We start from the raw sequence: 14,534 nt of genomic DNA on the forward strand, positions 1-14,534 counted from the left end.
TGTCTGAGGACCCCACCCTGGCCATGCAGCCCCATTCATGACTGAAAAATCATCTGGGGTTGGAAACGGACCGCCACCTGTGTGCAGCAGTGGCAGCTGAGATTCTTGTATTTGAGAAAACAAATAAAAATAGCCTTTGGAGAAAAGCTTTCACTCTTTCACCATTAAGCCTGATGTTAGCTGTGGGATTTTTGCAGATTTCCTTTATCAGATTGAGGAGATTACCTTCTACTCCTAATTTGTTGGACAGTTTTCCCATGAAAGGCTGTTGGAATTTTTTAAATGATTTTTCTACATCTATTGAGATGATCATGTGGTGCTTCCCCCCCCCCTCATTCTATTAGTATGGTGTATTACATTGATTGATTTTCATGTGTTGAACAACTCTTGTGTTCTTCGAACAAATCACATTTGGTCACGGTAAAATTCATTTTAATGTGCTACTGGATTTGGTTTGCTAGTATTTTTGTTGAGGATGTTTGCAACTGAATTCATAAGGAATATTGGTCTGTAGTTTTCTTTCCTTATGATATCTTTGGCTTTGGTGTCAGGGCAATGCTGACCTCATGGAATGAGTTGGCAATTTTCCCTTTTCCTCTATTTTTAGGAATAGTTTCAGAACTATTCCTGGTATTATTTCTTCTTCAAAATTTTCATAGAATTCATCAGTAAAATCATCTGGCCCTGGACTATTCTTTGTTAAAAGTTTTTTGTTATTGACTGATTCTATTTATTTGATATAATTCTTTTCAGATATTCCATTTCTTCTTGAGTTGGTTTTGGCAGTTTGTGTGTTTCTAGAAATTTTTCCATTTTGTTTAGTTTATCTAATTTATTGGTATATAACCGTTCATATTCATCATATTCTCCTATGATGCTTTTTGCTTTTGTAAATTCAGTTGGTAGTAACATCTCCACTTTCATTCCGGATTTTAGAATTTGATTCTTCTCCCATCGCTGTATTTCTCTCTCTCTCTCTCTCTCCCCCTCCCTCTCTGTCACTTTCTCTCTCTCTCTCATACATACACACACACATCAGACTAGACACATTTGTCAATTTTCTTGATCTTGTCAAAGGACCAACTTTTGATTTTGTTTATTTTCTCTATTGTTTCTCTATTTTGTTGATCTTTGCATTAGCCTTTTTAATTTCTTTTCTTCTATTTGCTTTGGGTATATTTTGCTCTCTTTTTCTAGTTTATCAGAGGGGAAGTTTAGATTTTTCTTCTTTTTAATGTAGGCATTTACAATTATAAATTTCCCTCCAAGCACTGTTTCACTGTGTCTCCTAAGTTTTGGTATGCTATTTTTTCATTTTTTTTCACCTCAAAGTATTTTTTAATCACTCCCCTGATTTATTCTTTGACTTACTGATTATTTAGGAGAGTGTTGTTTAATTTCCATATACCCGTGAATTTTTCACATTTCCTTCTTTTGTTGATTTCTTGTTTCATAGCATTTTGCTTACAGAATGCACTTGATATGATTTCAGTCTTTTAAAGTTTATGGAGATTTATTTTATGGATTAACATATGGTCTACCCTAAATAGATGAGGCTTCCCTCATAGCTCAGCTGGTAAAGAATCCGCCTGTAATGCAGGAGACCTGGGTTCAATCCCTGGGTTGGGAAGGTCTCCTGGAGAAGGGAAAGGCTACCCACTCCAGTATTCCGGCCTGGAGAATTCCACGGACTGTATAGTCCATGGGGTCACAAAGAGTCGGACACGACTGGGCAACTTGCACTTTCACTTTCTTCTAGATAACGTTTCGTGTGCACTTGAGAAGAGTGTTTATTCTTCTCTTGTTGGGCAGAGTGCCCTGCAGATGATGGTTAGGTCTAGTTGGTTTATAGTATATTCTGGTTGTTCTAACCATGATTTAAAGTGGGGTGTTGGGAACTCCTGCTGTTATTGCTGATTTGTCTGTTTCTCCCTTTAGTTCTGTTAGTTTCTGCTTCAGATATTTTGGGGCTATGTTATTAGATGCATATATGTTTATAGTTGTGTATCCTCTTGATAAAATTTCTTTTTATACTATAGAATGTTCTTCTTGTGCCTAGTCACAGTTTTTGTCTTAAAGGCTACTATGTTAGAAATTAGGATAACCACTCCAGTTATGTTTTGGTTATTATATCCATAATATATCTTTTTGCCACCTTTTTATTCTCAGTCTGTTTGTGTCATCGGCTCTGAAGTGCATCATTTGTAGACAGAATATACTTGAATCATGTTTTTTTTCCACTTTGCTAATATCTGCCTTTCACATGTTTAATCCACATTTAATGTGGTGATTGATAAGGTAGGTTTTATATATTCCATTTTGCTATTTGTTTTCTATGTATCATGTCTTTTTTATTGGGCCTCTATTCTCTTGCTGGCTTCCTTTGCATTAAATAGATTTTTTTAGTGTACCATTTTAAATGATTGTTGTTTCTTTGACTGTGTATGTTTTTTAAATTATTTGGACTCCGGGAGTTGGTGATGGACAGGGAGGCCTGGTATGCTGCGATTCATGGGGTCACAGAGAGTCGGACACGACTGAGAGACTGAACTGAACTGAACTGAATAGTTACTCTGGAAATTACAATTAACATCTTAACTTATAGAAGCATCAGTTCAGTTCAGTTCAGTCACTCAGTCGTGTCCGACTCTCTGTGACCCCATGAATCGCAGCACGCCAGGCCTCCCTGTCCATCACCATCTCCCGGAGTTCACTCAGACTCACATCCATCAAGTCGGTGATGCCATCCAGCCATCTCATCCTCTGTCGTCCCCTTCTCCTCCTGCCCCCAATCCCTCCCAGCATCAGGGTCTTTTCCAGTGAGTCAGTTCTTCGCATGAGGTGCAAAGTATAGCAGCATAGTTTGGATTAATACCAACTGAATTTCAATTGTATACAAAAACGTTGTCCTTATATAGCTCCATTACCTCTATATCCTTTGTGTTGTTATTGTTATACACATTACATCTTTATACATTGTATGCTTATCAACAAAGGTTTCCAGTTATTGCTTTATGCAGTTTCTCAAGCAGGAAGAAAATAAAGTACAGACAAAAAGTATGCTTATGCTATATTGTGTATTTACTTGTGTGGTTACCTTTTCCAGTGTTCTTTATTTCTTCACATGGCTTCAAGTTCTTTCATTTCAAGCCTAAAAGACTTACTTTAGAATTTCTTTATCATTTAGAATTTCTTTCTGGGTTTGCTACTGACACAGTCTCTCAGTTTGTGTTTTTCTGGAAATATTTTAAATTCCCTTTCATGTTTGAATGATAGTTTTGCTGGATATAGAGTTCATGGTTGAAAGTCTTTTCTTTCATCACTGTAAATAGGTCAGATTATTGGTGTATGGGGGGTGGGGTGCTGAAACTCCAATACTTTGACCACCTGATGTGAAGAACAGACTCATTTGAAAAGACCCTGATGCTGGGAAAGATTGAAGGTGGGAGGAGAAGGGGACAAGAGAGGATGAGGTGGTTGGATGGCATCACTGACTCAATGGACATGAGTTTGGGTAAATTCTGAGAGTTGGTGATGGACAGGAAGGCCTGGCGTGCTGCAGTCCATGGGGTCTCAAAGACTCAGACACGACTGAGCGACTGAACTGAACTGAATTGATGGGTTTTAAATCCACCATCTTATTTTATGTTTTCTGTTTGTTCTACCTATTAGTTTATTTTTATTTCTTTATTTTATTTTTAAAACCCACAATGTGTTGTTGTTGTTCTCTGCAGTTATTGTTCACTTAGATTTGCTCACATATTTGTCACTTTCTTTGCTCTTCATTCCCCTTCTCATATCTTCACCTTCCATATGAGATTATTTTCCTGCAGTTTGAAGACCGTCTTTTAGAATTTTATTTAGTGAAGATATGCTGTTAGCAAACATTCTCAGTTTTTGTGATACATTTATTTGTCTCATTTTTTAAGATATTTTTGATAGAAATTCAAGTTGGCAGTTATTTTTTTTTAGCCCACTAAAGGAGAAGGCAATGGCACTCCACTCCAGTACTCTTGCCTGGAAAATCCCATGGATGCAGGAGCCTGGTAGGCTGCAGTCCATGGGGTCGTGAAGTCGGACACGACTGAGCGACTTAACTTTCACTTTCACTTTTCACTTTCATGCAATGGAGAAGGAAATGGCAACCCACTCCAGTGTTCTTGCCTGGAGAATCCCAGGGATGGGGGAGCCTGGTGGGCTGCCGTCTATGGGGTCGCACAGAGTCGGACACAACTGAAGCGACTTAGCAGCAGCAGCAAAGGAATTTAATATCTTCTGACCTCTTTTGTTGCTGTTGAAAAACCAGCTGCCAGTCATTCACTCCTTTGTAAAGTCTTTCTCTGTCTTTGGTGTTTGGAATTCTTCCTGTTTATTAAATGGGAAGTTTACTGGATCAAAGGTCTAGGCTGACACGTTTTCTCTTGGCACTATTGCCGACTTTCATTTTTAGTGATGAGTCTTCTGAAGTCTAAATTATTTTAGGTAGTCCATTTTTTTCTCCCTCACTGACTTCAAGCTTCTCTCTCTTTTGCTGGCATTCTGAATTTTCCTGCATTATGTTTAAATATTTTGTTTCCCATTCTTAAGATTTGTTAGACTTCCTGGATTTTTCTGCTATCTGGGGAATTCTTAGCTACTATTTCAGTAGACATTGTCTCCTGCTTCATTCTCCTCCTTTACTATTTCTGAACCCCAGCATTAGATCTTCTTGTGCTTTTCTCTTTGTCCTTGAAATTCTCATTCATATTTTCCATCTCTGATAAATTACTCAAGGTCTGTTTTTACCATTCAGTGATTATCTTTTTAGCTAGGTCTAAGCTGAGGTTTAACTGAGTTCCCATTTCCAATTATTTATTTTGCATTTGAGAAATAAATGCATTTTTTGTTTTTTCACATTTGCTTACTTATCTCCATAGTGTATTTTTCCTATATTAACTTATTCCTTTTTCATATTTAACACATTAAATGTACTTATTATATATTCTATATCTGATACTTCCAATATCATTATCTTTTCAAGTCTGATTCTGCTATTGTCATTTCTGCTGATTCTCACTCTTGGTGACTTGTTTCTCATTGTTTTATTATGTTTACATTGTGATCTTTTCACTGATCTTAATCTGTGGGAATCAGGAACCAGGGTCTCAGTCTGACAGAAGCCAAAGTCTAAAAACCAGCTAGGCGTGATCTCTCAAAAGAAAAATGGCTAATGCGCAGAAGTTGCTGATATATATATATATATATATATATTTTTTTTTTTTTTTTTTTTTTTTTACAGAAAGCCAGTGGTCCCTTCTTTTTCTTGTTGGGATTTACAAGGTGCTAAACTGGCGCTAATGGTAAAGAACCTGCCTGTCAATGCAGGAGATGCAAGAGACGTGGGTTTAATCCCTGGGTTGGGAAGATCCCCTGGAGGAGGACGTGACAATCCACTTCAGTATTCTTGCCTGGAGAATCCCATGGACAGAGGAGCCTGGCAGTCTATAGTCCATGGGGCCACAAAGAGTCAGAATGACTGAAGCAGCTTAGCATGCATAAATAGCACGCAAACTCTACTTACACTAATTAGTAAGCCCGCCACATTATATTGTTATTAAGGACACGGAAACCAAGGGACAGACTGTTCTTTTTGGAGCAGGTGCAGGCTTTTCCAAGGCAGGCCCCATTCAAAGACAACCATGTGTATTACTTAGTCTAAATATGAACTTCAGCAAGATTCCCAGTAAAGGGATATACTAGCATCAGAACCTAATTAGGCTATTCAATTGATGAGAGGAAATCTAGACGTTTTCCCTGTGATTTGGTGCTGTTCAGTCACTCAGCCGTGTCTGACTCTTTGTGATCCCATGGACTATAGCATGCCAGGCTTCCCTGTTCTTCACCGTCTCCTGGAGCTTGCTGATTTTGTAAGACTATTTCAAAAACACAAGCCCTGAGGAACTTCCACTGACTGTAAGGCTCTAGATCCCAGGTGACTCCCAGTAAAACCATTTTCACTGATGTCTCATGGTCATCATAACGTTTTTTAGTGGACTAATTGCATTTCTATTCTTAGCGACCCCATGGACTGCAGCCTACCAGGCTTCTCTGTCCATGGGATTTTCCAGGCAAGAGTACTGGAGTGGGGTGCCATTGCCTTCTCCTAGAAGATCCAATTATCTGTGAATAGGGTTGTGGCAAATTATGGAGGACTATACATATCCCCTAGTCAACCTGTTCCTTCAAGGTGACAGCAAACTGCTTTAATTGGTGTGGATATGCAGGTACCAAGGGAAATGCATGATCCGGGTCTGTGTTATATGCTGTTTCCCTGATAAAATGCTTTAGAAAAAGTGGAAGCGCTGGAGGTGGCTGGCCATTCATACAACTTTCATTCTTAGGGTTTAAGAACCAGTGTGGGGGATCCTTTTCTTTTTGCCGTGGGACTCAGCACAGTCCACACCCAAGCATGAACGGCTGGTTTGTACTATTGCTTTTTGCTTAATTGCAATTTTGTATTTTATCAATCCCTTGTTATTCTGTGTAATGCAGGGAAATCTGCTATTATTAGGAGTGACAAATATCTATCTTGCCTATTTTTATATACACATTTAAGCTTAATACATAGTAAGCAGCTAAAGAGCCACTGCAGAAACTGGAATGATCCAAAGAGACCCCATTTGGACATGGCATGAATATGGAAAACATTAATTTTTTTATATTGACAAACTGAGAAATGCAGCAGTATCTATTCCTCTTGTCTTTGTTCTTCACCTCTTAAGTTTTTGTGCAAACATACATTGAATGAAAGTCATTTCTCTTTACTGTTATCATCATATGTCCTTTTCTTTTTTTTCTTATCCACAACAGCCACATCGTACTGGCATTAATTTTTCTTTTCTCCAAGCATTATTATTGTTCACTTCTTCCTCCTTTAAATGAACAAATCGTGGGAAAGGAATAAAACAATAGAGTATACTCTAGTTGCTAATTTTACAGACATTCAACTAGCCTAGATCAAGCCAGTAACAAAGAAAAAATAATTTTAGGCACTGTATATGGTTTTTCAGAGATTATTCAATATTACCATAATTTGACACTATCCTCAAATTCCCAAAAGAAACATTTTAAAACCAAACAAGAACATCATAAAAATCAATCAGTTGCAATTACAGAAATCATTATGGATAGCCAATATAAATGTGTACATATGTACACCAATAGACATGAACAGAAATGTTCTTATCAGCATTATTCATAGGAGTACAAAACTAGAAATAACCCAAACATCCATCAATAAGAAATAGCTGGTGAAATGTGATATATATCTCCATAGCACTGTGACAGTCAACCTTGAAGATGTTCCCAATGCCCCCCACCTCCTGGTATTCATACCTTTATGTAGCGTATTCCTAACTTGTACCAGGGTTAGTCTGTGTGAGGTGGTGTGATTTACAAAGATAGGTTATAAAATGCATGCCATCTCCACCTGGCTTTCCTGGATCAGCCACTCTGGGGGAAGCCAGTCGAGCCTTCAGATGAATGCAGCCACAGTCGTCACTCTGGCTACAACCTCAGAGGGATTCTGAGTCAGAACCACCTGCTAAGCCTCTCCCAAATTCCTGACCCATATCATCAAAATAGATGTTTATTGTTATCTAGGCTTTGGGGCAGTTTGTTACACAGCAAAGGATAACTAACACAAATGGTGTACTATATAGCAGAGATCAGCAAATGTTGGCTCCTGGGACAAATCTGGCCTATGTCCTATTTTTGTATGCCCTTGAGCTTAGGAGGGTTTTAAAATATTTTTAAAAATATTGTACCAAAAAAAACAGACAAACAAACAAAAGAATATGCAACAGAGACCTAAAATGATTACTGTCTGGACCCTTAAATAAAACGTTTGCCAATCCCTGATACATAGCAATGATAATGAACTGTTGCTACAGAAGAGCACAGACAAATATCACAGGCATAATGTTAAGTGAAAAGAGCTGGTGCAGCAGAATATATACTATAAGATTTCATTTAAATAAAATTCAAGAACAGGCAAACTAATTAATGATGTACAAAGCGAAGAGAGTAGTTTAATGTGAGGAGGGAAGAAAAGAGGTAGGAATAGGGACAGGGCAAGAGGGGCTTCTGAGGTCCTTTTGTGGGGGCTTTTCTCAATCTTGGCAGTAGCTACATGAGTGTGTTCACTTTGTAACACTTCATTAAGCTCTGTACTTACAGTCATTGTGTTTTTGTATATCCATTTAAAAAAGAATTTATTTGAAATGTCATTAGAGAGTTTAAATTGGGCAATTTTAAAATCCAGACATTTCTAATAAGTCACAGAATCATTTACATTATAATCAGGGGTTCCATTCCTTCCACAAGGAGAGAATTCACTGGTAGTCTCAAAACAGCACTGCAGAAGGGAGTCGATTATAGTGCTTAAGACTGTGGCCTCTGGAATCAACCTGCCAGGTTTTAAGAACTAATTCTACCACTGATGAGGTTTATGACCTTCAGTAAGTTACTTTGCCTTACTAGGCCTCATTTGTGTCATCAGGAAGGTGGAGATAAAAAATAAATAAAAACGGTACCTACTTCATAAGGTTGTCTTAAGGAACAGATGGTATAAACCTGGAAACTCACTGAATCAGTTATCTATTACTATGTAATAAGCCATCTCAAAACATATAATAGCATTTGTTTTTGTTGTCTCACAATTGTAAAGGTCAGGAATTTAGGCAAGGCTTAGCAATCTCATTAGTCTGGGTTCTCCAGAGAAAAAGAACCAATAACCAATAGGATATTTTTTTTTTAACGTGTATTTTATAGATAGATATGTAGTAAGATTTATATCTATCATAGATATAGTTATATAAGATTTATATCTATATATCTGTGTCTAGATATAAAGAAACCATGAGCCATCTACATATCTATTTCTAAATATATATATGTAATATGTATTATAATCATATGAGCCAATTTCTTATAGACATAGATACAGATAAAAATATATAGATATATGATAAGGAATCGGCTTGTAGAAATGTGAAGGCTGTGAAACCCCCAGATCTGCACTGGGCAAGCTGTGGATGCAAGAGAGCAGATGGCATAGTTCCAGTCTGGTTTGAAGGCCTGAGAAGTTAGGTGGAGCCAATGATGTAAATTCCCATCCAAGTCTGAGTCCAAAGGCAGGAGAATATTGACATCCCAGACTGAAGACAGAGGCAGAGAGATTTCTCTTTCTCCACCCTTTTGTTCTATTCAGGCATTCAAGAGACTGAATGAGGCCCACCCACATTGAGGAGGGCAATTTGCCTTATTCAGTCTACCAATTCAATGTTAGTCTCATTCAGAAACCTCACAGATACTCCCAGAATAATGTTGGACCAAGTATCTGGGCATCCTGTGGCCTACTCAAGTTGACACATACAGTGAACCATCACTGCACAGCTGGCTGACCTGTGCCCACTGTGGTTTAGTTAGGACTGGAGGGTCCACAATGGCCCCCCCAACCTGACTCATTGGAAAAGACCCTGATGCTGGGAAAGATTGAGGGCAGGAGGAGAAGGGAATGACAGAGGATGAGATGGTTGGATGGCATCAGCGACTCAATGGACATTAGTTTGTTTGTGCAAACTCCAGGAGACAATGAAGGACAAGGAAGCCTGGCGTGCTGTAGTCCATGGGGTTGCAGAGAGTCAGACACGACTGAGCAACTGAATGACAACAGCTTGTTGGAGGACTTGCTGCTGACTCTTCCCCAAGGGGCATCTCTCCAGCAGGCTGACTTGATCTTCGTTACTTGGAGGCTGAATTCCTAGAGAAAAAGAAGTTAAAATATCTCTTAAGCCAGAGTTCAGAATTCCTAAAACCTCATGCCACTACATTCTGTTGATGAGAGCAAGTCACAGGCCAGCCCAGATTCAAGGAGGGAGGAAATAAGAGACCCTGCCTCTGTGAGTGGGAGGAGTGGCAGGCCTGGGCCAGGATGCAGAGAATTGAGGGGGGCCGTGTTCACAGGCAGTCAGCCCTTTGGCCACCACGGTACATATCCTTCCCCTTTACATACCAGACCCCAAGGTTTAGTCTGTCCAAACCACTACCATCTCTTCTTGAACTACTGCAACAGCCCCCTCTTTCTCGCCCTGCCCTAGAATATTCTCCACACAGTTGCCAGGATGATCTTGTTAAAACGTAAGTCAGATCGTATCACTCCAGGAGGAGTCCCATCGTGCTTGTAATAAAGCCCAAAATCTATGCCATGATCTGGCTCCAAGCAGCCTCTCCACCCATATCACTTCTGTTCTTTCCTTGTTCGTTCTGTTCCAGCAACCCTGGCTTTCCTGCTGTTCTTCAGACACCCCAGGCTCATCCTCTCAGCTTTTCTACTAGATGTCCCTTCCCGCAGAACACTCTTCCCCAGATCTCACATGGCTGGTCTTTTCACTCAGACAGTGCACTGCTCAGATATCACCTCCTCAGGGAGAACTTCCCTGACCACCCTACTCATAAACAGTTCCCTCATCCCACTGAGCATCCTTTTCCTCATGCAGCTTTATTTTCCTTCATAGCAACCCCAAGTATTTTCTTATTCATGGTCTTTCTTCCCCACAGGGCTTCCCTGGTAGCTCAGACAGGAAAGACTCTGCCTGCAATGCAGGAGACCCAGGTTCAATCCCTAGATCAGAAAGATCCCCTGGAAAACCGAATGGCTACCCACTCCAATATTTCTGCCTGGAGAATTCCATGGACAGAGGAGCCTGGCGGGCTGCAGTCTGTGGGGTCGCAAACAGTCAGACACGACTGAAAAACTAAAACTTTCTTTCACTTCCCCACTAGACATCAGCTCCATGAGCGCTTGGACTTTGTTCTCGCAGACACGTAAAGAGGCGCCTCGCAAATAACAGGCACACAATACATATGTGTTGAGTAAATGAAAGCGCCTGGGATCAACCCGTGGGAGAACAACAGGAAGGCAAACCCAGCAATATTGACAGCATTGTCCTGCCCTGGCCCATCCACCTCAACACTCTAGCCTCATAACTAGTGTCCACTTATAGTTTGCTGTCTCAGAAAAAGAGAACTCACAACTAAAGAGGACAAGTTAGAGACAACTGTCGTGGGCAGTTGTAAGATGCAGTTAGAAAGGACTGCAACTCTGGCCCTTATTCTGGACCCTGTGGCCAGTCCCAACAGTCCCAGGATGAAAGCTCACCCATTCGCTTTGTTTTTAATTAATTTTTATTGGAGTGTAGTTGATTTACAATGTTGTGTTACTTTAAGTGTACAGCGGAGTGAATCAGCCATGTATATATGCATGTATCCATTCTCTTCTAGACTCCATTACCATATAGGTCATTACAGAGCACCAAACAGAGTTCCCTGTGCTATTCAGCAGGCTCTTACTAGTGATCTATTTTATATATAGTAATGGAGATCAGCCCTGGGATTTCTTTGGAAGGAATGATGCTCAAGCTGAAACTCCAGTACTTTGGCCACCTCATGCGAAGAGTTGACTCATTGGAAAAGGCCCTGATGCTGGGAGGGATTGGGGGCAGGAGGAGAAGGGGACGCCAGAGGATGAGATGGCTGGATGGCATCACTGACTCGATGGACGTGAGTCTGAGTGAACTCCGGGAGTTGGTGATGGACAGGGAGGCCTGCTGTGCTGCAATTCATGGGGTCGCAGAGAGTCGGACACGACTGAGCGACTGAACTGAACTGAACTGAACTGAATGTGTACATGTCACTGCCAATCTCCCAACTTATGCCCTCCCCCAACTTCCCCCCTGGTAACCATACATTTGTTTTCTATATCTGTGATGAAATTCCTGTTTTGTAAATAGGTTCATTGGTATCATTCTTTAGATTCCACATAAAGGCAGTATGAGAAGCAATTTGTCTTTCTCAGTCTGACTGTGTATACTATATGTCCCACCTTTCTGCCAGAGACATCTTAGTATGCACAAGAGGCGAGGAAGAGAAGAAATGGGTGTTACTGTGTCCCTACCATGTGCTGATTGGTTTCGTTCACATTATCTCATTCAGCTCTTAAAACAACAGACATTGCTCTTCAGTTCACAGATATGGAAACTGGACAGTGAGGTGGGAAGTCAGTGTTTGCTGATACTGGGTGGGTGAGCCAGCAGGAGGTTTGCTTCGGTAGACACCCCAGCTTCTTATCGTCTTGAAAAGCCTAGCGTGTGTCCTGTGAGGATGATCCATCCCGGTGCAGAGTTGCTGAGACATCTACTCTTCCCCACAGTGGTGTCCTGTGGCCATCCAGGCTCCCCGCCCCATTCCCAGATGTCCGGGGACAGCTATACAGTGGGGGCAGTCGTGCGTTACAGCTGCACCGGCAAGCGGACCCTTGTGGGAAACGCCACCCGCATGTGTGGGCTGGACGGACACTGGACTGGCTCCCTCCCCCACTGCTCAGGTAAGGGGCTGGTGTGGGGGAGGGGTTCCAATGGAACACGTGACTGGTGGGAGGGGGGCAGCTCCGAGGTGAGAGTGAAACAGACGGAGGGGAGGGAAGCAGAGCTTTTGGACCTTCATCCCATCCCTCCCAGGCAGAGAGCACAGCTGAACTGAAATAAACTGAACCCATCCCTCCCAGGCAGAGAGCAGGGCTCTCAGAGGTCCCAACAGGACTTCAGCCCTTGGTGGTTCAAGCCCAGCTTCATGCCCTTAGACTCTGGCCAAGCCGAGATAGCCAAGAGATTGCAGAACCAATGAAGATGTGGTTTCTGAGGTCACCCATGGCCACCATGGGTGGTCATGGGTGGTCACCATGGTCACCATGGCCAGAATCCTCTCCAGACTCTTATTACCATGAGGTTCCAGGAACAGTCCAAGCTTTCCTGTTGTTGGCTCAGGTCCAAACCCACTCTGGTGTTCTCTCCTTCCCTGTGTGGGACTCCTGGACCCCAGCCTGCTTCCCTTTCTGTCTCATCACTTCTTCTGTTTGTCCTGTGTCCCTCCTGGCCCACTGAATACAGTTCTCCTCTTCAGCTTTAACACACCAGTCCCCAGACTTTTCCTATGAATGAATTTATTTTCTTGTTAATCTCTGTGGGGACACGGAGAGAGGTCATCAACACAGCAAATGTAGGGAATTGACAGAGCTCCCAAGTCCATATTTCCATATACTTTGTCATAAAAGAACAAAAATATTTGAAATTGAATTTTCCTACTAATGACGGAAACCACCAAGGCAAAAAACCAGCACTCCACAGCTTTCTCTTCTTTGGGGTGAGCTTGCCTGGCCTCAAGAAGGGATCTCACATAGGATGTCGCGCCCAAGAGGGCAACTGTTCATGTGGCTTGACGCTTCTCAAGAAGCCCACCTTGGCATTGAAATTAACCCCTACCCCTTCCCATCCCAGATGCCCTCGAGACATAAGGATCCTGTTGTTCAGTTGCTAAGTCATGTCCGATTGTTTGTGACCCAATGGACTGCAGCATTCCAGGCTTCCCTGCCCTTCACTATCTCCTGGAGTTTGCTTAAACTCATGTCCATTGAGTCAGTGATGCCATCCAACCATTTCATCCTCTGTCATCCCATTCTCCTCCTGCCCTCAATCTTTCCCAGCATCAGAGTCTTTTCCAATGAGTCAGCTCTTTGCATTAGGTGGCCAGAGTATAGGAACTTCAGCTTCAGCATCAGAGCTTCCAGTGAATTTCAGGGTTCATTTCTTTTAGGATTGACTGGTGACCTCCTTCTAATATAGACGGCTTCTCCTTGAAGTGGGACCTCACCCATAAGACATGCATCTGCTCCTGCAGTTTGAGATTCCCAGATGAGCCTATCTTCCAAAATTTAGGGCACTGCCAGCATATTGTTGTTGTTCAGTCGCTCAGTCGTGTCCGATTCTTTGCGACCCCATGAACTGCAGCATGCCAGGCTTCCCTGTCCTTCACCATCTCCCAGAGCTTGCTCAAGCTCATGTCCATTGAGTTGATGATACCATCCAACCATCTCATCCTCTGTCATCCCCTTTTCCTCCTGCCTTCAATCTTTCCCAGCATCAGGGTCTTTTCTAATGAGTCAGCTCTTCACATCAGGTGGCCAAAGTATTGAAGCTTCAGCATCGGTCCTTCCAAAGAATACTCAGGGTTGATTTCCTTTAGGGTTGACTGGTTGGATCTCCTTGCAGTCCAAGGGACTCTCAAGAGTCTTCTCCAACACCACAGTTCAAAAGCATCAATTCTTCTGCTTTCAGCCTTCTTTATGGTCCAACTCTCACATCCATACATGACTACTGGAAAAACCATAGTTTTGACTATATGGACCTTTGTTGGCAAAGTAATGTCTCTACTTTTTAATATGCTTTTCTTCCAAGGAGCAAGGATCTTTTAGCTTCATGGCTACAGTCACCATTGGCAGTGATTTTGGAGCCCAAGAAAGAAAGTCTGTCACTGTTTCCATTGTTTCCCCATCTATTTGCCATGAAGTGATGGGACCGGAATACCCCCTAGATATTAGTTAGGTCTCCTAAGAAAGGAGAAATTCCTGAAGCACTGGGAATTTGTTTCAAAGGATTGTG

General features: G+C 41.7%; 1 protein-coding gene across 1 annotated transcript in view; it reads left to right on the plus strand.

Moving 5' to 3' along the window:
• CSMD2 (CUB and Sushi multiple domains 2) overlaps positions 1–14,534 on the plus strand; it is a 689,054-nt gene that overhangs the window by 644,455 nt on the left and 30,065 nt on the right. The window contains exon 56 of the mRNA XM_070786891.1: positions 12,251–12,424. Coding sequence (XP_070642992.1) covers positions 12,251–12,424 — 174 coding nt within the window. The remainder of the gene's footprint in view (positions 1–12,250; positions 12,425–14,534) is intronic.

The sequence above is a fragment of the Bos indicus genome, chromosome 3, assembly GCF_029378745.1.
Source record: "Bos indicus isolate NIAB-ARS_2022 breed Sahiwal x Tharparkar chromosome 3, NIAB-ARS_B.indTharparkar_mat_pri_1.0, whole genome shotgun sequence".
NCBI lineage: Eukaryota > Metazoa > Chordata > Mammalia > Artiodactyla > Bovidae > Bos > Bos indicus.